The 19,554-nt window shown below is 60.1% G+C and overlaps 3 protein-coding genes across 13 annotated transcripts; all 3 read left to right on the top strand.

The window, feature by feature from the left end:
* The first annotated feature begins 1,000 nt into the window (after positions 1-1,000).
* LCN8 (lipocalin 8) lies at positions 1,001-3,894 on the top strand. Of its 4 annotated transcripts, none has more exons than XM_079111964.1 (7): positions 1,001-1,102; positions 2,051-2,181; positions 2,541-2,611; positions 2,835-2,939; positions 3,007-3,096; positions 3,187-3,212; positions 3,798-3,894. In XM_079111964.1, the coding sequence occupies exons 1-7, from the start codon at positions 1,010-1,012 to the stop codon at positions 3,807-3,809; spliced, it is 528 nt and encodes a 175-aa protein (XP_078968090.1). In that variant the 5' UTR covers positions 1,001-1,009; the 3' UTR covers positions 3,810-3,894. The 4 variants fall into 4 exon arrangements, with proteins under 4 accessions (XP_078968090.1, XP_078968088.1, XP_078968089.1 ...); XM_079111962.1 differs by lacking the exon at positions 3,798-3,894 and adding an exon at positions 3,611-3,786; XM_079111963.1 differs by lacking the exon at positions 3,798-3,894 and adding an exon at positions 3,643-3,740.
* A 6,222-nt stretch (positions 3,895-10,116) lies between these two features.
* LCN6 (lipocalin 6) lies at positions 10,117-14,367 on the top strand. Of its 6 annotated transcripts, XM_079113696.1 has the most exons (8): positions 10,117-10,224; positions 10,320-10,498; positions 10,608-10,850; positions 11,869-12,008; positions 13,042-13,112; positions 13,680-13,773; positions 13,876-13,977; positions 14,168-14,367. In XM_079113696.1, the coding sequence occupies exons 3-8, from the start codon at positions 10,656-10,658 to the stop codon at positions 14,262-14,264; spliced, it is 699 nt and encodes a 232-aa protein (XP_078969822.1). In that variant the 5' UTR covers positions 10,117-10,224; positions 10,320-10,498; positions 10,608-10,655; the 3' UTR covers positions 14,265-14,367. The 6 variants fall into 6 exon arrangements, with proteins under 6 accessions (XP_078969822.1, XP_078969823.1, XP_078969820.1 ...); XM_079113697.1 differs by lacking the exons at positions 10,117-10,224; positions 10,320-10,498 and having other exon boundaries at positions 10,713-11,420; XM_079113694.1 differs by lacking the exons at positions 10,117-10,224; positions 10,320-10,498 and having other exon boundaries at positions 10,713-11,664.
* A 39-nt stretch (positions 14,368-14,406) lies between these two features.
* On the top strand, positions 14,407-18,639 carry LCN10 (lipocalin 10). 3 transcript variants are annotated; one of them, XM_079113363.1, is made up of 6 exons: positions 14,407-14,493; positions 16,290-16,429; positions 16,863-16,933; positions 17,167-17,274; positions 17,980-18,083; positions 18,204-18,639. In XM_079113363.1, exons 1-6 carry the CDS (start codon positions 14,476-14,478, stop codon positions 18,303-18,305), a joined length of 543 nt encoding a protein of 180 aa, XP_078969489.1. In that variant the 5' UTR covers positions 14,407-14,475; the 3' UTR covers positions 18,306-18,639. The 3 variants fall into 3 exon arrangements, with proteins under 3 accessions (XP_078969489.1, XP_078969488.1, XP_078969487.1); XM_079113362.1 differs by lacking the exon at positions 14,407-14,493 and adding an exon at positions 15,135-15,695 and having other exon boundaries at positions 17,980-18,078; XM_079113361.1 differs by lacking the exon at positions 14,407-14,493 and adding an exon at positions 15,135-15,695.
* Positions 18,640-19,554: the final 915 nt, after the last annotated feature.

The raw sequence follows: 19,554 nt of genomic DNA, 5'->3' as shown, positions 1-19,554 counted from the left end.
GAGCAGGAAGAGGTGGCAATCAGAGGTTGAAGGAGAACCTTGTCATTTTCTTAGCTTATTTCCAGAGGGTGAGAGTCTTTTTTTTAAAATACGTGTCACAAAGTTGTTTTGAAAATAAAAGTTGCCTTATGCAAATCTCTGGCCCGAGAGACTCTTTCCTGGTACACTAAAGGGTCTCGGCAGCTTGCTGGACCCTGTCGGAAGCGGGCAAAGGGCCAGGGAGCAGGGTGCTGGGAGTGCAGGGCAGCACGGAGGCGAGGGCCAGGTGGCACGTGGCATCGCCATGCGCCAGAGGCTCCGCCGTGGCAGCCCAAAAGCCGATCCCCACAGACAGGAACCAGAGAAGCAACCGTTGGGGTCATACCGCAGGAAGTGGGGACCAGGGGCTGGGGTCCAGAAGCACTAGTCCTCTCCCCTGAGGACTGTCACCCCGGCCCCCAGGTTAAAGGGACCGTGGGGTGGCCCTGCAAACCTCACAGCCGGTCCTGGTTCAGCAAAGATATGTTGCTGGGGGGAATTGGGGGGCGTGGGGCCTGGACGGGTGGGCAGAGCCGATGCCTGCAACCAGGCAGGGTGGACCCTGGCTTTTCCCTCACGGGCTGCAGAAGGCCACAGGGTAGGGCTGAGCCAGGGCCTAATCCCTCACGCTTCTTCTGTTATTCCCAGAGAGACCAGAAAGAGCCCACAAACCCCAGAGTCCCCAGAGGAAGGTGGGCCAGCCCGGGGTATGGGTGGGGCCTGCTCCTCCGGTTGGCCCTCCAAGGCCCCCACACCACCCACCAATGTCCTCACAGGAGGGGGGCAGGCATGGCTGCCGCCTGACTGGCTGACCCCACCCTGGCTGTGGGCGTCAGTGGAGCCAGATGACACTTGTGTTGAATGCCAGGAGTCCTGGGCAGCTGGCAGCTATACTTACCCGTGATGTCATCTGGGTAGCTGGGCATGCTTGCCCACTCTCCAAATATAAACCCAGGCTCTGTGGGAGAGAGGCACAGAGCCAGAGCCTGCGATGGCGGCCAGGCTGCTGGGCGCGGCCCTGGGTGTGCTCCTGGTGCTCTGGATGCAGGTGGCGTCCACCTTGGGGGACCTAGACCTGCAAAAGGTGCCTTTCTCTTCCTGGTTTGCAGGCAGGTGGCGGGGCATGGTGGGGAGCTGGGCAGGGAGGGGCTGGAGCACTGAACGACTCCAGGCCCCCAACTCCTGGTTGGTGTTGGCACAGCTACCTGAAGGCCCCCAGGACCCACCCTGGTCAGCCTTCCTGGAGGGCAGGCAGCTAAAGGGCCCTGGTGGTCTACTCTCTTGAGATCTGCTGTCCTCAGGGTTTGTCAGGGTTGGGGTCCCAGGTGGCCCCTGACTGTTTCCCAGATTGATGAGGTTCCTCCTATACCCCACCCTGTGCACTGTGGCGGTGGGGCCAGAGGAGGCCTTCTGGGTGGGCAGCTTGCAGGCTTTGGTCCCTCCAGTGCTTCTCTGCTGGTCCTCCCTTCTGCAGGCCAGACACAGGGATGGTCAGCGGGGAAGGTCCTTAGGGAGACAGGTCCTATACTCCTGTAACATCGGCCATTTTCCAAGTTTCAGATGACGTCTCGGGCTCCGGGTGCACGTTGGTGGCAGGAAGGCCTGCTCCCAGCGAGGCCAGCAGGACTGGGTCTCTTCTGCTGGTCCAGCCCGGCTGAGAGGCCCTGACCACTCGGGCCCTGCATTCTGCATTCTGTTCTGCTCTCCAGTCCCTGAGGGCAGCCAGGGCCTGCTCGTCCTCCCCACCCACTGGGCCTGGAAGCTGCAGAGGCCAGCTCTCTTGGGGCACCTCGAGCTGGTCCTGGGCTGCTCCAGAAGGCCAGGTGGGAGGGGCACCACTGGCTGATGGTCTTAGGACCCTCTGGGAAGGATGGCTCCAGTGGGGCCAAGCAGGGATGAGACATGTTGCTGTTTGCTCTGAGTCTTAGGCCACCAGCTCTGTGCCTGGGGCCCCTGCACTGCACCCTGGAGTCCAGGGACGGGACCTTAGCCGGGCTGCGAGAGCCAGGGAGGCTGCCGCTCTTCTCTCTAGATTTCAGGCTTCTGGCGGGAAGTCGGTGTGGCCTCCAAGTATAATGTGGCCCTGAAGGCTGGGATGAAGGTGGAGGGCTTGTTCATCACCTCGAGCGGTCACAACGTGACCGTCAAGGCTACCTATAACAGGTGAGGGGCGGGCCTGCCAGACATGTCCAGGGTGCCCTGCTGGGGAAGGAGAGGCATGTGGCCTGTGGCCAGTGGCTGCAGGGTCCTCACTGGGTGGGCCGGCCCTCCCTGTGCCCACCTGCCTGGGAAGTCTAGCTGCAGAGAGAGTCAGCCTCCAGATTCCTAGGTCTGCACTTTCTCCCGAACATGAGGACGGGGATTTGAGGGAGCCCCTTCAATTTATAAGAAAGGAAAGTGGGCTGGAGGGCCACCCTGCTGTGGGCTCCAGGCTCAGCCCTTCCTGAAGACACGCTCCGGCAGGTGGGCAGGTGGGCAGGCGGGCAGGCGGGCAGGCTCCTAACCAGCTGGTGCCATTTCAGCTCAGGAAGCTGCGTGACAGAGAAAGTGGTGGGCTCAGGAAGAGATGCGGTTGGGAAACTGGCTTTCCCTGGTAAGTGCCGCTGCCCTCACTGTGGCCCCCGTTCCTGCCACACCCGGCAGCACCTGGCCCTCTCGCTCCCTGGGCTTGGGTCATCCTGCAGGGCCTGCTTCAGCCTCCCAGGACATCATGGGAGGGTTCCGGTGCTGGTCAGGAACAGGATGGAGTTAGATCCTGCAGACCTGGCACCCAGGTCACCCCTCTCAGGCTGCCCCAACCCTGCTGTCCCCTGAAGGCCACAGGGAGATCTTTGTGCTGGACACAGACTATGAGCACTACGCCATCCTGAGAGTGTCCCTGCTTTGGCGGGGCAAAGAGTTCCACGTGTTCAAGTACCTCAGTAAGCTCTGCCCGGGTGGGGTCTGCCCTCCCTGCCGGGACTGCCTGCCCAGACCCCCTGCCCACAGCTCGGAGCCTTGACACTGAGGATGAGCCTGGATTCTGGAGATTCCGGGAGATGACAGCAGACACGGGCCTTTACCTGGTGTCCAGGCACAGTGAGTCCAGGTCCCTGGGGGCTGGCACTGGGTGAGCCCCCGGGGGTCCGCCAGCCTCCTGCCTGTGCCTCACACTGCTCTGTCTCACAGGGAGGTGTGCGAAGCTCCTGAAGGAGGTGAGCCTGCGCCCCTTGGTCTGCACAGAAGACCCCAGCCCCGCTCAGCCCAGCCCTGACGGGAGCCCCCTGGTGCTAGATCCGGGGCAGCAGGGGGCCATTCACCCTCTGAGCAGGACACCTAGTAGCACTGATGGGGACTCCAGAGATGTGTCCATTTTATGGTTTGGAGACAGCTGGGGCCTACAGGGTGGTGACCCCAGGCTGCCAAGTGGGGCCTTGGGGCACAGGGCAAAGAGAGGATGGGGGAAGAGAGGAGGTGGTCCCATCCCCTTTGTTCATCCATCAAGGCTGTGCAGGGCAGCCAGTGGCTCTGCCCCTTCAGGCCCTGTCTAGTATGGGGTGGGGCAGGGCTCGGTGGGCATCGTCTCGGACACCCTCTCTCTGGCACTGCACAGACCCACCACCTGCACCCCCTGCCTCGTCTCAGCCCAGTGCCCAGCGGTTGGCACTACCCCACCTGTGACCAGAGACACTGAGGCTCAGGGACCGGATCTTTGCCAAAGCCAGGCAGCTGGGAGCCCTAACCCCTCTCTGGGACCCTGGAAGTGGCCCAGGGCCCTGATCGTCCGCTTCTGTGTGCAGGAGCTGATTTAGAGGAGCTCCTGCCCAGGCCCTGGCTGAGCCCCACCCCAGAGGCCACCTGCACCTGCCTTCAAAATAAACCCACTGGCAAACCCATGGCCCAGTTTCTTTCCTGGGGATGGGGATGGGTGTGGCAGGTGGGGCAGCTGTGACCCCACCTGCCCAGGTGTGAAGCAAGCTGCCCACTTTCATGGCTGCTCTGCCAAGCACGCGCCTCACACAGGAACAGCAGCCCCGGGCTCCTGCACCTGGGGGTCCCCCCAGCCCTGCCATTTTCAGGCTGCTGAGGGTGGTGGGCCCACAATATCACCTTCACTCTGGAACAGTCTCTGTCCTGATCTGGAGAGATGGACACAGCCCCAGGCTGGGCCCCATTGAACAGAGACAAGAACAGGGGTCCTGGTGTAATAGCAGCAGGACTCACAAATAAAAGGAGACCTTTCCACCCTCCTCCCTATGATCTTCCATGGCTCCTGTTGCCAGAGCTCAGATCCCACAGTGGCTGTGTCCAGGACCCTCCTGGATGTGGCTGCTGCAGCCCTCCCACCCACCCTGCCTCCACCCAAACAGCCTTCCTCCCACGCCATGTCCTGCACCATTATCTCCCACGTGTTGGTGCTGGGGTCGAAGAGCAGAAGGGGTCGGCAAGGTGGAGAGCTTCTGAGATAGGCCCTTAGGGCCAGCTGGTCCCCTCACATGTGGGCAAAACAACACAAACTTTCCTGAGCATAGCTGCCTCAGGGTTGGGGCAGGAGGGTGGTACCTGTGGTCAAAAAGTGCTGGGCCGTGGTTGGGGAAGGGCCACCCACCACAGTGGAGAAACCTCCATGAATCTGGCCTTTAGTCTAACTTTCAAAGCAATTTTCAAAACTTAAAATCTTATATTAAGATTTTAGGCTTAGTGGGCTAGCACAGACCCACGCTGCAGATGACCTTAAGTCCCTGAACCAGGTTCCAGATGACCCAGAGGAGAGACATTTAGGGCTCAAATTCAGACACCTGAGGGTCCTTTGAGGCAAATGAGTTTCCTGGGATCTGCCCACCAAAGCCTGGCTCAGGTTCAAGGAGCTCAGCCTGTACTTGGGCTCTCTGCTAGAACGTTGTATTCTCTGCTCTGGCTGCCCCAACAGAATATTGTAGACTGGGTTTCAACTACAGAGGTCCATTTTCTCACAATTTTGGAGGCTGGGTGTCCAGGTTCAGGGTGCTGGGCAATTCCAGTTCTGGCGAGGACTCTTCCTGGCTCATAGCAGCTGCTCACCAAGTCTTCAACTGCACTTGTGGGCAGAGCACTTTTGGAGTCTTCCTGTTCTTACAAGGACATCGGCCCTGTTTGGCTAGTGCCACACCCATTGATGTCACCTACACCTTAGTACATCCTGAGGCCCTCTCTCAAAAACAGTGACGTTGAGGGCTAGGACTTCAACTCATGCATTTTGGGAGAACACAATTCAGTATATATTGCAAGTCCACACCATGCGAGGGGTTACAGAAAACAGATCTTCTACAATGAATTATCAAAAATGTTCCACACAAAAGTTCCTAGATATGAAAGAAATAGGAAAATATGATTTATGGCTTTTAAAAAACGAGTGGTTGATAAAACCTGATTCTGAGAAGATACACAGTAGGATTTAGAAGGCAAAGGTCTAAAGAAGGGTTATAAATATGTTAAAAGGAGATCTATGACGGGCATGGTGGCCACACCTTTTATCTTAGTGGCTCAGGAGGCTGAGGTAGGAGGATCACAAGTTCAAAGTCAGCCTCAGCAACTTAGTGAGGTGCTAAGCAACTCAGTAAGACCCTGTCTCTAAATAAAATACAAAAAAGGGCAGGGGATGGACTCAGTGGTTAAGTGTCCCTGAGTTCAATCCCCAATACAAAAAAGAAAAAAAAAGTGCAAAATAAATAGCAATTTAAAAGACGGTGATTGGGGGTAAAAATAAGTGTCCAAAATAACAGAATGAATCAAACAACATTGCCCTATGTAAATTTATGATTTTTAATTAAAATAAATAAATTTAAAAAAATTTTTTTAAAAAGTCCATGAATCTGAAGACTCAATCAGTGACCCAATCTGAAGAAGAGAGAAGAGAGGAGTGGGCAGCACCTCAGAAGTCCAAGGGGCAAGTGCGTGCACGTGAAATAGTCACCAAAGAGAAGGGAGTGAGAATTGGCAGGGCAAGTAGTGGAGGAAATAGCGTCCGAAACACACCCAAACTTGATGAAAAACATGAGTTTCTTAGATCCCAGAAGTTCAGAGAAATGTAAGTGGGAGAAGATAAGGGAAACATTAGAAAAACCACACCCAGGGACATCAATACACCACACACCAATAATTGGGAGACAGTTTTTGAGGGTCTGAGAGTCACAGGCGAGTCCCAAACGGGGAAAGATGGCAGACTTTTCATGGCAGGCCATGGGCGTCAGGGGATGGTGGAAGGGCATCTTACATTGTTTAAAGGGAAAAACCAACGCAGATTTCCGTCTGTAGGAAAAACCTCCTTCAGAAATGGGTGAGTCATCTCAGTTTTTTCTGTTTTGTTCATTTCTCCCCCTAGTTAAAAAATTTTCTTACTCAAGATTTTCTCTTAATACCCTTAAAGTTGGTCTTGGCTCGGCTGGGAGTTGAGTTGCTGTTGAGTTCGCTGGGAGTGCTGTCACCGCTTCCTCGGGGTGCGGGCGGGCACGGGCATCAGCCGCGGTCTGCAACTCCGTTTCTCCTCGGCGCGGCTCCGTATGGGTGCAGCCCACTCTGTTGGCCTCGCAGACCGGCAGGCGCCTGGGAGGGGGTCCTGGCCCACGCGCACCCGCACTGCGCAGGCGGTCCGCGGCCTCTAATGGATGGCCAAGCGGCTGTCCCATCTGCATGGGCTGCCATCGCGGGCGGTTCGAGCCAGCGATTTAATTCTCACGGTCCCGGATGCTGGGAGGTCCAAGTCAAAGTCCTGGCCTGCTAGTCTCCTGCGAGGACGACCCTTCTGCACCTCGCAGCTCCTCTCGCCCGCCAGCGAGCCAATGCCGCGGGGCTCCCCGCACGACCTCTCTAACCCTCGCCCTCCCACGCCGTCCCACGGGGGCTCCGCACCTGCATTCTGGGGATGCGGCCTCCAGTCCGCAACCGGGGTGGCCATGCGGGCGCTGCAGGGGTCCTCCTGGACCTGTGCCTCCTCAGGCTTCCAGGCCGCCCTCGCAGGCTTAGGGCTTTTCTGGACCTCGGGCCTTGCGCCCACGCTTTTGGGGCAGCGTTTCTGCAGGGCGGGGTTCTGTCCTGGGCTTATTTAGCCAGTCTTGGGTCCCTTGTCCCATGCTCTCTTCTCACGTGGGTGTGGGGACCCTCGCCTGCACTCTACCAAGTCTCAGACAGGGTCCTGAGAGACGTCTCTGCTGCACACTGGTGTGCTCGTTTTTTACCAACCCATAACTCGAAGTTTCTAGAATTATTCCTGATTCACGTGGTTACCTTTTCCTTCTTTTAAGGTGACTTGAGTGTTGGATGATTGTGCAGGGATTCAGCTTCAGTGGGCGCCTGACCTGGAGCTGGTAGCCTCTTGCTTATCTACGCTGCTTCCCATGGTGTCCAGCTGCCACTAAGACTTCCGGAGTGGCTCTCCTCACTAGGTCCAGGGCCACTCCTGGAAGGTTTCAGCTGGAACGTGTATTTTAAAAGGACAACTCAGAGGATTAATTTGAAGAAGAGAATGATAATTGTGGAGAGATGGACTTTCAAAGACGATCTCTCTGTCCTCTTTGTCTGTCTCTTCCATGAGGCATCTGGGGGATGACAGGCAGGAGCCACCCTAACCCAGGTTTGGGGTCTGAGATGCTTCTGGTCTTAGAGGTGGTGGCAGCACAGTGGCAGGTCTGTGCAGGGCTGGTGAACCCTGCTCCCTTTACCTGTGGGGTCCTGCCTGCTGCAAGGGCTGGGTGGGGGCCCATCAAGTGTCCTCCTGTGGGAAGCCATGGGGGACAGATGCGCCTCCTTTTCTCGCCTCCCAAGGCTCACCTGTCACAGGCTGACAGAACTGAAAGCCAACAGCGTTGCCTGGGAAGTGCAGTCTGAAGCCCCAGCTGCAAGCCATGTGCAGGTGTGAGACAATGGGTGCAGGGGTGTGTCCCCTGACCTGGTGGGACAGCTCTTTGTGGCCTCTTCCCTGCGGGAGCATCCCTATTCCATGTGTGGCGTGAGTTCGGCTATTGAGTTCGGCTGGGAGTGCTGTCACCGCTTCCTCTGGGTGCGGGGGGGCACGGGCATCAGCCACGCATCTGCAACTCCGTTTCTCCTCGGAGCAGCTCCGTATGGGTGCAGCCCACTCTGTTGGCCTCGCAGACAGTGCCTGGTGCACTGGGCACCTGAGGCATTTTGTCTAGAGACTCTCTGAAATGGAGCACCTGGGTTCTCCAGGACCTGGTGAGCAGCTCTGGGTCTGGACTTCTGTCTTTCCATACTCCACCAGGCTAGGACCACCAGAAGCAGTGTTCAACCCTGGACTGACAGCAGTAGCCCTTCCTCCCTCTCGGTGGGACTGGACAGCCTTCTCCACCCCCATCATAGTGTCCTCTAGCACAGTGATTGTGTGACGCTGTAGGACAACGTGCTAGGTGCCGGCCTGCTACAGGGATGCTGGGCAGGTGGCAGGAAACCAGCACCATTCCCCTGGTCTTAGCAACCTTGGTGCATTCCCACAATGGGGTGAGCTGACCCTTCTCCCAGGTCCCAGCCTCTGCTGCTTGTGTAAGGTCAGGAGGCAGAGATCGTGTCCGACCTGTCTCCTGAGAGGGAGTCTGTGCCCCTTGGTCTTTTGTCAGGAGACAGAGACCACTTAAGGTGTGTTCAGAAAAGAGAAATTGAACACAGGCTCTTGTTACAAAATTGGATGCGAGGAACCCCAGGACAGAAGGATCAGCCCAGCAGCAGCAGGGCCTGTCCTGCCCTGGCTGCCCCTGCTGCCTCTGAAGACGACCAGAGTGGGCACCCTGCAGGGCACCTTGGAAACAGGAAATAGGGTGGAAGGAAGCTTCTGGAACCAGTGGCCACCACCCTCGTCTGGGACACAGAGGGAAGATTGGGATCATGACGCCCAGGACCTCAGAGGCACCAGACCTCGGGGAAGGCGGCGGCTGCTGGGTAGGGTCCTCTGAGGAGGGCAGTGTGGGGAAGAGCAGGCTGTGCAGTGAGTGTGCGGCTGGAGGGACTGCTCAGGGCGTGGCATCCTGTCCTCCGTGGAGGACACTGGCTCTGCCACACCGGGTGCTGCCCCTCGGCAGCTGGTGTTGTGGTGGGAACTGCCTTCTCACGTGCATGCGGGTACAGCTGCTCTTGGGATGCTGGTCACAGAAGCTAAGCAGGCTCAGGTGCCACTGTCCTGTGACTGACCTGTGGCCCTCCTTGCACTAGCCGTGTGGAGCCAGGGGCACGGTGCAGAGGGGAGAGCCACTTGTGCCCCAGTCTGCCACTGGACAAGGTGCCTTGAGGGATGGGGGTGCTGTTTGTCCAGCTGTCACCCCTGGACCTCCCCAGACACTTCTAATAAACCTTATGCTGTGTGCATGGTCTCTAGGTGTCTTTTGGGGGTCTCTCAGCAATCTGTTCTACTGCCCTAGCACAACTTGGCCGTGGTCCCAACATAGGCCTGACAAGCAGGCCAGGAGGCCACCCTGTCACCAGCCCAGGAAGCCGCCTCTGTGTTGAAGTGTAGAAAGCCAGGTGCTCTCTCCCGTGACAATCCAGGAGACCATCTGAAGCCACAGGCCAGTGGACCCCGCCCTGGCCAGACCTGGCTGACAACCGGCATCTCCCCTAATTCTTGTCCGTGCTTCTGACTTTGGACCTCTTGGAGACAGCCAAACATGCCCCTGTACAGGCCCACGGGTGCCCAGTGCCCGGTACCAGGGAGCCACCACCAGCCCGTGGACAGCAGCCCCTGGGGCGCAGCCAGCCCCCTCCCCTTCCACCTGAGGTTTTCCAGCCCCGTCTGCCTGGGAGTCTGAGCCTAAGGCAGGGACGTGGCTGGCCCCCTGCTGGGCAGGCCAGTCCTTGTCTGTTTTCCCTCGGGCCTTCCTGTGTTTCCACCGCTGTGCCCAGGGCAGGCTATGGCACCGTCGGGAGGCTTTGCTGAGAGCCAGCCCCCCGCATCTCTCTGCCTAGCAGCCTGGCCTGCTGTCTCCTGCTGGCCACCCTGCAAAGGCTTCAGAGGCCGAGAGCCTACCCTCTGCTTTGTGGTGCAGCCCCGCTGCGGCCTCCAGCCCTGCTCTGGCTCAGGGTCCCGCTGCCAGACGCCCTTGCTTATCTCCCACCTTCTTTCTTGACTCCAGTCACGTCGCACCTGGAGGAGGCGGGCTTCCGGAGCCTGGCTTGGGCGAGGAAGAGCAGGGGCCGGCAGCCGGCCTCAGTGGGAGAGGAGGACTCCACACCTGATTGTTCACGGTGGGCTGAGAGATCTGTGGGGTATTTGGTGTCACCTTAGACCTGGCCAATCGCGGCTTTGTTGTTTTTTTTTTTTTTTTCCTGTTTAAAAACAGTACCTAAACTAGACTGAAGGCCTGTGCAGGGTCTCTGACTTCAAGCATGCTCACAGAAAGGCAAGAAGAAAGGCTCTTTTCTTTGCAGGCGCAGACTGGTGAATCTCCAGCCCGCACGGGGTGTTACGTTTCAAAGGGGAGCATCAGACTCCCAGAGACAGTTACTCACAATCCAACAGGTAGGGCCTTGTTCACTAGGTTTCCTGAAGAAAGGCTGACAGAAGGGAGGAGAGACCCCTTCCCCAGGCATTGGTTTCCCACCGTGACGCTTGTGATTTCATTTTACAGCAGGCCTGTTTTGCCATTGTGTGGATCTGAGCTTCCTGTTTGCTCTGGATGGGCCACCGCCTTGCTGCTGTGCCAGGGCTCAGTCCGTCCTCGCTGATGAGCAAGCGGGTGGCGAATCCCAGGGGAGTGTGGCTAGGGCTGCTAGCCACCTGCCCTGGGCTGTGGGTCCAGACCCTGCGAGCACCTCTGTCCACAGCTGCTGGACAGGAGGCTCTGCTGACACAGCGGCAGCAGGAAGCCCAGGTGGCAGACAGCTCTCGGGGACCATGGGGACACACGGACTGGCTAGGGTCTTGGGAGGAGATGCAGCAAGGTTGGGAGCTGACTGTGGAGGACAGGCCAGGTGGTGGGGTGAAGGGAGCAGGATGGAGTGGCCAGGGGCCTGTGGGGCTGGGACTGGGGGAGGCCACGGCTGGCTGAGCAGAGGGCCAGTAGACCAGGAGAGGGTGGGAGTCCTTAAAAACATTTTGGGGGATTTTTGTGTTTCTAATGACGGAAATAGAAGACATCCCAAACCGCAGTTTCTGGAAGAACTACTTGTTCTTGACCAGTCTGTACTGCCCTTGGATATGACCTCAGCCCCATTGGACCTGCCCTGCAGAGCAGCATGATCCTGCCCAGACTCACCCCAGGAGAGTGCCGACCCTGGGGAGGGGAGGGGGCCAGGTGGCTGGGTTCAGGAGGCTCATTCTGGAAACCTCTGCGGGAAGGAGGCATGCAGAAGAGTAGGACATGCCTACACCCAACTCTAGGCCCTTCCCACTCCGTGGCAGCTCCAGGCTGGGCACAGAGGCCACCCCTGCCTCCCTTTGGGTAAAGTTGCCACTTTGCAAGAAGAGTGGCCAGGATGCTGCCCTGTGGTCAGTGGCCGCCCACGTCCCAGCATTCAGAGCCATTTAAGTGCTCCCCAGCTGGAAGGCGATATGTGCTGGCCTGCAGCGTGTGGTGGGCTGGAACCTTGGGCAGGATGAGGGTGGTGCTGCTGGGCACCCTGCTGCTGTTAGTCTCTGTGCCCAGTGCCCAGCTGGTATGGCTGGGAAGACTGGACCCCAAGCAGGTACCAACCTCCCGGCAGCAGGTCTGTGCCCGGACCCCAGCCCCTCCTTTGAGGCCACACAGCTTCTGGGTCCCCAGGGCCAGCCAGGAAAGGCATGAGTGGTGGGGGCCAGGCAGGGCTGCGTTAGGGCCCTTGGGACCCCTGGACAGAGGGTGCCCCTGAGGAAGGGGAACCAGAGGCTTATCGCTGACTGTGCCCGCGCAGCTTCTGGGGCCCTGGTACGTCCTTGCGGTGTCCTCCCAGGAGAAGGGCTTCATGGTGGAGAAGAGCACAAAGAACGTCGAAGGTGTCATGGTGGCTCTCACCGCACAGCACAACCTGAAGCTGCTGTCCTCCCGGCACGGGTGAGCGGGCAGCGCACTGCACAGCCCCACACAGGCCCCCTTGGCAGATGAGCCTTTGCCTCAGTGGCTACAGGCCACTTCCTGGGGAAGTGGAGGTTGCCTGGTGTCCCTGCGGGGCAGTGCCTGGGACGGCTTCCTCAGAGGTCTCTGCCATCTGTGGGCCAAAGACGGGCTTGGCGTTGGCCTCCGTGTGCCTGCTCCTGACCGCGGAGCCACAGGGCCGCACACCAACAAGCTCCTTCCGCTTCCTGTCCAGGGAACCGTCTGTTCCGATCCCTGCATGTTCTGGTGTTTCTTACTGTGTTGTGGGGATCCTTAACCAGGAGGGAGTGTGGTATAACCACCTGCAGTTGGTGCTCTGCTCTGGGAGGAAGGGCTCACCACCCCAGGGCGCTGGGAGCCACGCCCCCGGGAGCCCTCCGCACCTCCCCACGCAGTGGGACATGTCTCGCTCCTCAGATGCCCCTGGAGCTTCACCCTGAATTCTCCATCTTCCTCGTTGCCCTGGGGCATGACGATGGTCATGGGCTGGATGCCTGCCTGTGTTTTGCTCTGTTTCTGGACTTCCTATTCTGGGCCTTTGATCTATTTATTGACCCGAACCCTGACATTTTGATTATTTAGACTTGAAGTATGCCCGTTTTCTGAAGGGCCTGAACTTGCCGGCATCCTTCCTTTGGGATTTTCCTAGCTCTTGAGGTGGAATTTTGTTCGCAGTGGACCCTGAGCCGTGGCTTGTTTTGTCCGACCAGGGCAGCTGCACTGTCGGTGGGCCTGCTCGTGTGGGCACGGGCAGTTGAGTGTCCAGTCTCTGTACCTAACCACAGACCCACACCACGGGTGCCTCCGTTTGGCTTGCTCCACATGGACCTGGGTCACCTGGGAGGTGACGGCGGGTGGCTGGCCCTTTCCTGCCAGCCTGTCTCCCCATAGCAGAGTTTCCTGGCAGCCGGGGCATCAGGGCGGTGTGCCCCCTCTGCGGCCTCCCTGGCTGGCTGACCACACAGGGATGCAGCTGTCTTTCCCTTTCTAGGCTGGAGGGGTGCACTCAGAGCACAATGGAGCTGTCGAAGCAGAATTCCCGATGGGTGTTTGAGAACCCCTGTAAGTAGGATGTCTCATCTGGGCCGTGCTTGCCTGGACCATTCTGGAGGCCAGCCAGGCCCCAGTGGGCAGGGCCAGGGTTGGCGGAGAGGAGGTGGGACCGCTCCAGAGGCCTGAGTGTAGCTCTGGGAAGTTGAAGGACTTGACTTTGGGAACTGGTGCCAATCCTGGGGGTGAGAGGACTCTGGACAAAGGATGCGGACATCGTATCCTCACCCCTCATGCCCAGACACCTGTGGGGTGTCTCAGCCCAGGACCTGGGCTGCTCCCTGGGTGCAGAGAGCTGGGTGCCTGGACATGGTCGACACCTCCTTGGAGGCAGGTTGGATGAGGTTGGCCTATCTTCTCAATCACCCTATGATGCACTGGGCCAGGCACTCCGTTGTCCATCTGTCCATCTCTATGTCATTACAGCCGCTTTCTGCTGGCACCAGCCTGCGGACCTCTCCTGAGGTCTGGTGGGTCTAGCCCTCAATCTGTTCCTCCGTCCCTGTGGCTGCCCTGACGGCACAGTGGCCTGTGCCTGCCTGGGGGCACCTTTGCTTCCTAGCCCTGGGTGTCCTGCAGTACCGGGTGCTGGGCACCAACTTCAGAGACTATGCCATCGTCCTGACCCAGCTGGAGCTAGAGGAGGAGGACTTCAACACGCTGGAGCTGTACAGTGAGTGGGGGACACAGGCGCAGGCCCTCTACCCGAGCCCCTGTGCTGGGGCATCCAGCAGGTGGCCCTCCCTGAGTCCCAGGGGCTGTTCTGCTCCCCCAGGTCGGACGGAGATCGCCAGCCAGGAAGCCCTGCAACTCTTCACCAAATGGAGCAGGGACCTGGGCTTCCTGTCCCAGCAACAGGCCCAGCTACAGAAGGATTGTGAGTGTCCTCAGAGTGGCCAGGGAAGATCAGGAAGGTCTGATACCCACAGGCCACATCCTGCCTTTTGCCAGTCGGGGGCTTCCCGGAGTCCCCCATCCCCACAGTCAGGCCTGCAGGACGTCTGGGGACAGGGCCGGCACTGGGGGTGCAGCCCCCTCCTGACAGCTGGCCCTGCCTTGCCTTTCAGTCACCTGTGCACACAGGATCCTCCAGGTGAGCTACCAACTGGGGAGGCTGTAGCCACCTGTGACTGGGAGGATCTGCCCCCAGCCTGCTGGCCATGACTGCTGCAAGGAGGTGGCCGAGGGGGCCCACCTCTGAGATGCTGGCTCCAGTGCTCATCCTGCGTCCAGTAAGTGGCAGTGCCCAGGATGTTCTGCCCTCCCAGCAGCCACGCGGTGGTGTTGGCTGCTACCGTCCGAGGCTCTCCCACCAGCCAAGAATAAAGGATTCCATTAGCAAACTCGCCCAGTGCATCTTGACCGGGGCCAGGCCATGTCCATGCCAGGGAGGGTGAGGAATTGGACGGGTCAGCACAGGGAGGGTGAGGCACCACCAGAGGCCACACTTGGCTCTGGACAGAGGACTTGCTGCTCTGTGTCCCTCAGCAGAGTTCCCTGGGGACAGGGTGAGTTGCTTCTCCCTCAAGGACCCCACACAGCCTGGAAAGGCAGAGGATGGTCTGCCGGAGCTTGGGCAAGAGCTGGAGGGATGGGTCTGGACACAGTGGACAGGTTGCTGGACCTGGAGGCTGGTGCTGACATCCACCAGGACCGCAGCAGTGCAGGGGGACCCACAGTGAGCTCACCTTCCTGTGCTGGGGCTCTGCTGCTGCTAGGCCAGGGGCCAGGGGCCCTGCAGCTCAGGCCATGGGAACAGCTGGACTGGACAGCTAAGGAATGACCATTACTCACACTGAGATGAGCTGGGGTGCACACAGGGACCTCAGTCCTCAAGGCTGGACATGCACACACGTGTACACCCACGTGCCACCTACATGTATGCAATGCTACATCATGTACACTCGCGGCATCCTGCCCCTCCTCAGCCTGTCCAGCAGTACCTGCTCAGGTACCGTGGCCTTGAGGTGACCCCCGAATCGTGTTCCCAGAAGCCGCCGTGCCCCACGTGCACTCCTGCCCCAGGCACAGTCCATGAGGCTCTAGCCCTTTGCCTCACACCTGGGGGGAGAACGAGAGGCCCAGGGTGCCCACTGCCAGGCCAGATGGTCCCGCGCTGTGATGGTGCCCAGGGGACATGTGGCAGCCCAGACCACGATGGTGAGGGCATGAGGACCAGACCCTTGGTGTGGCCTGCGGGGATATGATGGCCTCTTCTCCGGTGGCCTCTCAGAAAGGCAGTGGCCACAGTAGTAGACTTGGCCACACTGAGGGCCCAGTGCCTGGGCAGGTCTCTGTGCCAGGAGGAGGGACAGAGCCTAGAGCCACAGCTGCCAACTTCCCAGGCCAGTTCTTCTGCCTGGCCTGGGCTGGCTCTGGGTTCTGGGGTGGGTCGGATGCCCGTGGTGGGCGGAGCCATCGGGGACATTTACATGAGTGACCAGGCTCTCCGGCTGAGGGCAAGTGAGGATGAGGCCCGGGCTAGTGCTGGTGCTAGTGCTGGCCCTGGCCCTGGCCCCAGCCCCAGCCCTGGCCATGGGGTCCCAGCCCCAGAAGCATTTCCCTAAGGAATCCAGTGCCCTCAACTGGGGCAAGGTGAGACCAGGCACTGGGTGGGGCAGCAGGAGGGCAGGGCACAGGCTCCTGCTGGGCTCAGTGCAGCTGCCCACCTGGCCTCTCCCATGCAGCCCTCAGCCCTGGGATCCCAAGAGGTTTTTGGCAAAGGGGCTTGAGAGCAGAGGAGGGCGCAGGGTGGAGAGCCAGAGAGCAGCAGCCAGAGGCATCAGGAAGACCCAGGTAGAGGGGCGGAGATGGAGTGGGGTGTGTCCCGGAGTGAGGAGACCCGCTGGGCAGGAGACTGGTTGGAGCAGCCTGTCTGTGGCTGGGTGGACCATGGGGCAGCACACACAGGGATTTGCAGCAGGGTGACCACTGGCCAGGGGTACAGGGGTTGGGGGCAGGAGGGGCTGAGTGGCTCAGGGCTCCCATGATGCCCAGGACAGAAGGAGCCCACCTCTGAGGTGGGCAGGGGAATCCCCGAGATGCCAGTGCCCACAGCCTGACCCTGCACCTCCTGACCCTGCCTGGCCAGCCAGGGCCCCAGGACAGGGTCGTTTGTCCAGCCAGTTCTCTGGCTGGGAGCCTGGGGTGGGCAGCTCCAGGTGGCAGCTCCAACCCCGGCCCCCGCAGTTCTCAGGGTTCTGGTACATTCTTGCGGTGGCCACTAATGCCCAGGGCTTCTTGCCCGCCCCAGACAAGAGGAAGCTGGGGGCATCTGTGGTGAAGGTGCACAGAGGAGGCCAGCTGAGGGTGGTCGTCGCCTTCAACAGGTGAGTGGACGGGGGATGGACCTAGCACACCATCACAGGCTGGCCAGGGGTGTTCCCTGCCCAGAGGAAGGACCCCTCCTGCAGGAAGGAGAAAGGAGTCCAGGTGGAAAGCAGACCCAGCTGGCCTACAAGTTCCCAAAGACTGTCTCACCTTTTCCAACCCTAAAATCCAAAGGACTGCCGTTGGGAGAAGCTGCCAGCTGCCCACAGGGGTGGCCTGGGAGGGGCATTTGGAGCATTTCTGCTCAGCTGGGGGTCAGGTTCTGGTTTAACTTGGAAAACTACAGAACAGCAGGCCCTCTGTGTCCTAACTGGCGACCTCACCCCCAGGCCCAGGCCCCGTGGGAGTCGGGACCAAGACAACCGTGGGGGCTTGGCAGCAGTCAGGCAGGAAGGGGCCCCTGGCTGTGAGCCTGCACCCATCTGCCCCCAGGTCCCAGGGCTGCCAGTCCCAGGAGCTGATCCTGAGGAAAGACAAGAAGAAGCCGGTGTTCAGGAATACCTGTATGTAGGACACCAGGTCTCAGGAAACTGGACCAGGTCCCCACAGCAGCCCTGTCCCAGAGAGCATGTGGTGGGCAGGGTGGGTGGACGCCGGGCAGGGCTGTCAGACACTCCTCTGGGCAGTCTGGCCTGGGAGGTGAGGTCCAGCCTGATGCCTGGGCTGGGCTCGGCCAAGGCCTCAGGTGTCCAGCTGTGGGCAGCATGGACCTGGCATCAGTGGGCTTCTCTCGCAGTGAAGGGGGTGAAGGGCTTCCACGTGCTGTCCACCGACTACAGCTATGGCCTAGTGTACCTCCGTCTGGGGCGTGCTGAACGCAACTATAAGAACCTGCTGCTCTTTGGTAAGCAGGCTCCCACTGAGCCCCTAGGGCTGTGGCTCCCCCAGGGGAGTCAGACAGAGGGTGGAGGAGGGCCTGAGGACCACAGGCACAGGGGCCAGGGCTGCTTAGGGCCCGCAGGTGCAAGACAATGGGAGGCGTGGCCTGGTAGGGGAGGCTGGCAGCTGAGTGGCCGGCTGGGAGGGCGGGAGCAGGGTGGGTGGGTGGAGCCAGGGGCTGTGCGGTCTTGACCAGGGTGACACTCGGGGCCTGGCCGTGGCTGCAGTGGGGTGAGCGGGAGACCCTTACAGGGAGGGCAAGGCCACCCAGGACGATGCTGGGATTTGCGGGGGACGCAGGTTACAAAAGAGGGGCGGCATGGGGAACCAGAGGTGATAGGACGGGTGGTGAGGTAGGGGTCTGCACTGGGTGGGGGTTGTGGAGTGACGGAAGCGGGGGACAGAGGCTGAGCCCACTGCCAGACACAGCCTGGGGCACAGGCGGGGCAGCCGTGGGGGAGGTGGAGGGTGGTTCTGGTCTCGGGGGCACACTTGGGTGGGCGTGTCAGGAATCTGCAGGCAGAGGGCCCCAGAGGGTGCGCCTCCGAGTGGTGACTCCAGCCCGGCTCTGCCACCTTGAAAACAGGCAGGGCAGACTGACAGGTGGGGTAGGGGTTCCTGCAGATGCAGGACGGCTGAGGGTCCCTGTTGCCGTGACTCCTGGCCACAGGGAGACAGAAGGTCTCGAGCTTCCTGAGCCTGCGGGAATTCCTGGAGGCCTGCACCACCCTGCAGCTCACCAGGGAGGCCACCATCCTCCCCAAGGACGGTGAGGTCCGCTTGGCTCTGCTCTCAGCTCTGCTGCCCCAGGGGACACCCATGCACCGGGCTCGCGAGCTGATCAGGGCAGGCCTGCCCCCAGCAGCTCTCTTTCGCCTCTTCCCTTCCCAACAGCTTCCTGCGCACACACCCTCCTGCCCTGAGAGCCAGCTGTCCTTCCGCTTGCTGCCTTCGAGGTGGGGTCTTTCCAGACCCTGGGAGTGTTGTTCTCCATGAAACGACAGGTCTTCATGTTCAGCGGCTTGTTGAGAGGTGACCCCTGACGGTGGCCATGTGAATCACAGCTCTGGCTCTGACGGCAGAGCGGCAAGAGAAGGGGGCAGGTGTCCTGAGCATGCCGCTGGTGCCTCTCTGCTGTGAAATAGAGCGCAGGCTGGTCCTGGGAAGCCTTGCTGCGTGCCTGCTCTCTGCGCCTTGGCTGTGTTCCTCGCCATCTTACGTCGTCTCGAGCAGCCGCTGGCAATCCAGCAGTGTCTGTAGGCCCCTCCTGTGCCACGGGCAGGCACAGACCCAGGCAGGAGCCGGGAGCACAACAGGCAGGTACAGTGGGGGAGCCAGTGCCCTGCCGAGAGGCGGCTGTCAATGGTGACATGGCCGGAGCGAGCTAGTGTACACCCGAGAACCACAAGTGTGAACGGCACACCTCTGACACCTGAGCCCTGCAGGGAAGGCTGGGAGCTGCTGGGATGTGAGGCTGAGCCCCGATGTGCAAGTGGGGGGGCAGGGAGAGCGCCCCTGGAGCACACAGAGCAGACCAGAGTTGGGGGAATGGCCTCTCCAGGATGTCAGCGGATGCCAGCAGGGGCTTAGATGCAGGAGGGACACTGAAACAGGGAGCTGGCTTCCATGGCCGGACCCTGTAGCCTGCGAGGGCCTAGTCTGGCTCCAAAGGGCACGGGTTGGGGGCTGGTCCATGGACGGAGCATGCGATGAGGGGCTGAGGTGAGCCGTGGTGGGTGAGACCGTCTGTCTGCTGTGTGGAGAGGGATCTGTAAGAGGCCCGAGCAGCTGCCAGGAGCCCAGGGGAGTCCAGGGCAGGAGGCTGGGCCTGGGCAGGGTGGCGGGCTGGGGAGAAGCGGGCGACATGCTGGACAAGGCAGGTGAGAGGAGTGCATCAGGCATGGACAGGAAGACCAGAGGGACTTTGCCCCAAAGGTTAAGGCAACAGAGACAGACAGCTTGGAGACAGGGATGCCACCTGCGGGCCCCAGTGAAGAGTGTCTTCAGCAGAAGTGGCCTCAGGTCCCTGAAGAGTCACCTTGGCCACTGCCATCATCATAACCTGCACAGCAAAGCCAGTGGGGGCTAATGACACTGCCCAGCCAGTGGCCTCCAAGTCAGTGGACTCTAAGTCCACCAACAGTGTGTGAAGCCAGCAGGGAGCAGTTATTCAGGCTTCCTGGTGACAGGGACAGTGCCTTCTTCAGCATCCTAAACCACCCCTGCTCTTTTGAGACAGGATCTG

The sequence above is a fragment of the Sciurus vulgaris genome, assembly GCF_902686455.1.
Source record: "Sciurus vulgaris genome assembly, chromosome: 15".
In the NCBI taxonomy this organism is placed as follows: domain Eukaryota; kingdom Metazoa; phylum Chordata; class Mammalia; order Rodentia; family Sciuridae; genus Sciurus; species Sciurus vulgaris.
Note: the sequence above shows the minus strand (reverse complement) of the source record. Positions and strands in the feature narration are given on the sequence as shown.

Coding starts and splice junctions, on each gene's coding strand:
- LCN8 (XM_079111961.1), top strand. CDS start 1,010: ATGGCGGCCAGGCTGCTGGGCGCGGCCCTGGGTGTGCTCCTGGTGCTC. Junction 1,103..2,050: donor GGGACCTAGACCTGCAAAAG/GTGCCTTTCTCT, acceptor TCTTCTCTCTAG/ATTTCAGGCTTCTGGCGGGA. Junction 2,612..2,834: donor TGGGAAACTGGCTTTCCCTG/GTAAGTGCCGCT, acceptor TGTCCCCTGAAG/GCCACAGGGAGATCTTTGTG.
- LCN6 (XM_079113693.1), top strand. CDS start 11,455: ATGCTGCCCTGTGGTCAGTGGCCGCCCACGTCCCAGCATTCAGAGCCA. Junction 13,113..13,679: donor ATGGGTGTTTGAGAACCCCT/GTAAGTAGGATG, acceptor GGTGTCCTGCAG/TACCGGGTGCTGGGCACCAA. Junction 13,774..13,875: donor CAACACGCTGGAGCTGTACA/GTGAGTGGGGGA, acceptor CTGCTCCCCCAG/GTCGGACGGAGATCGCCAGC.
- LCN10 (XM_079113361.1), top strand. CDS start 15,570: ATGAGGCCCGGGCTAGTGCTGGTGCTAGTGCTGGCCCTGGCCCTGGCC. Junction 15,696..16,289: donor GTGCCCTCAACTGGGGCAAG/GTGAGACCAGGC, acceptor CGGCCCCCGCAG/TTCTCAGGGTTCTGGTACAT. Junction 18,084..18,203: donor TCCTCCCCAAGGACGGTGAG/GTCCGCTTGGCT, acceptor CCTTCCCAACAG/CTTCCTGCGCACACACCCTC.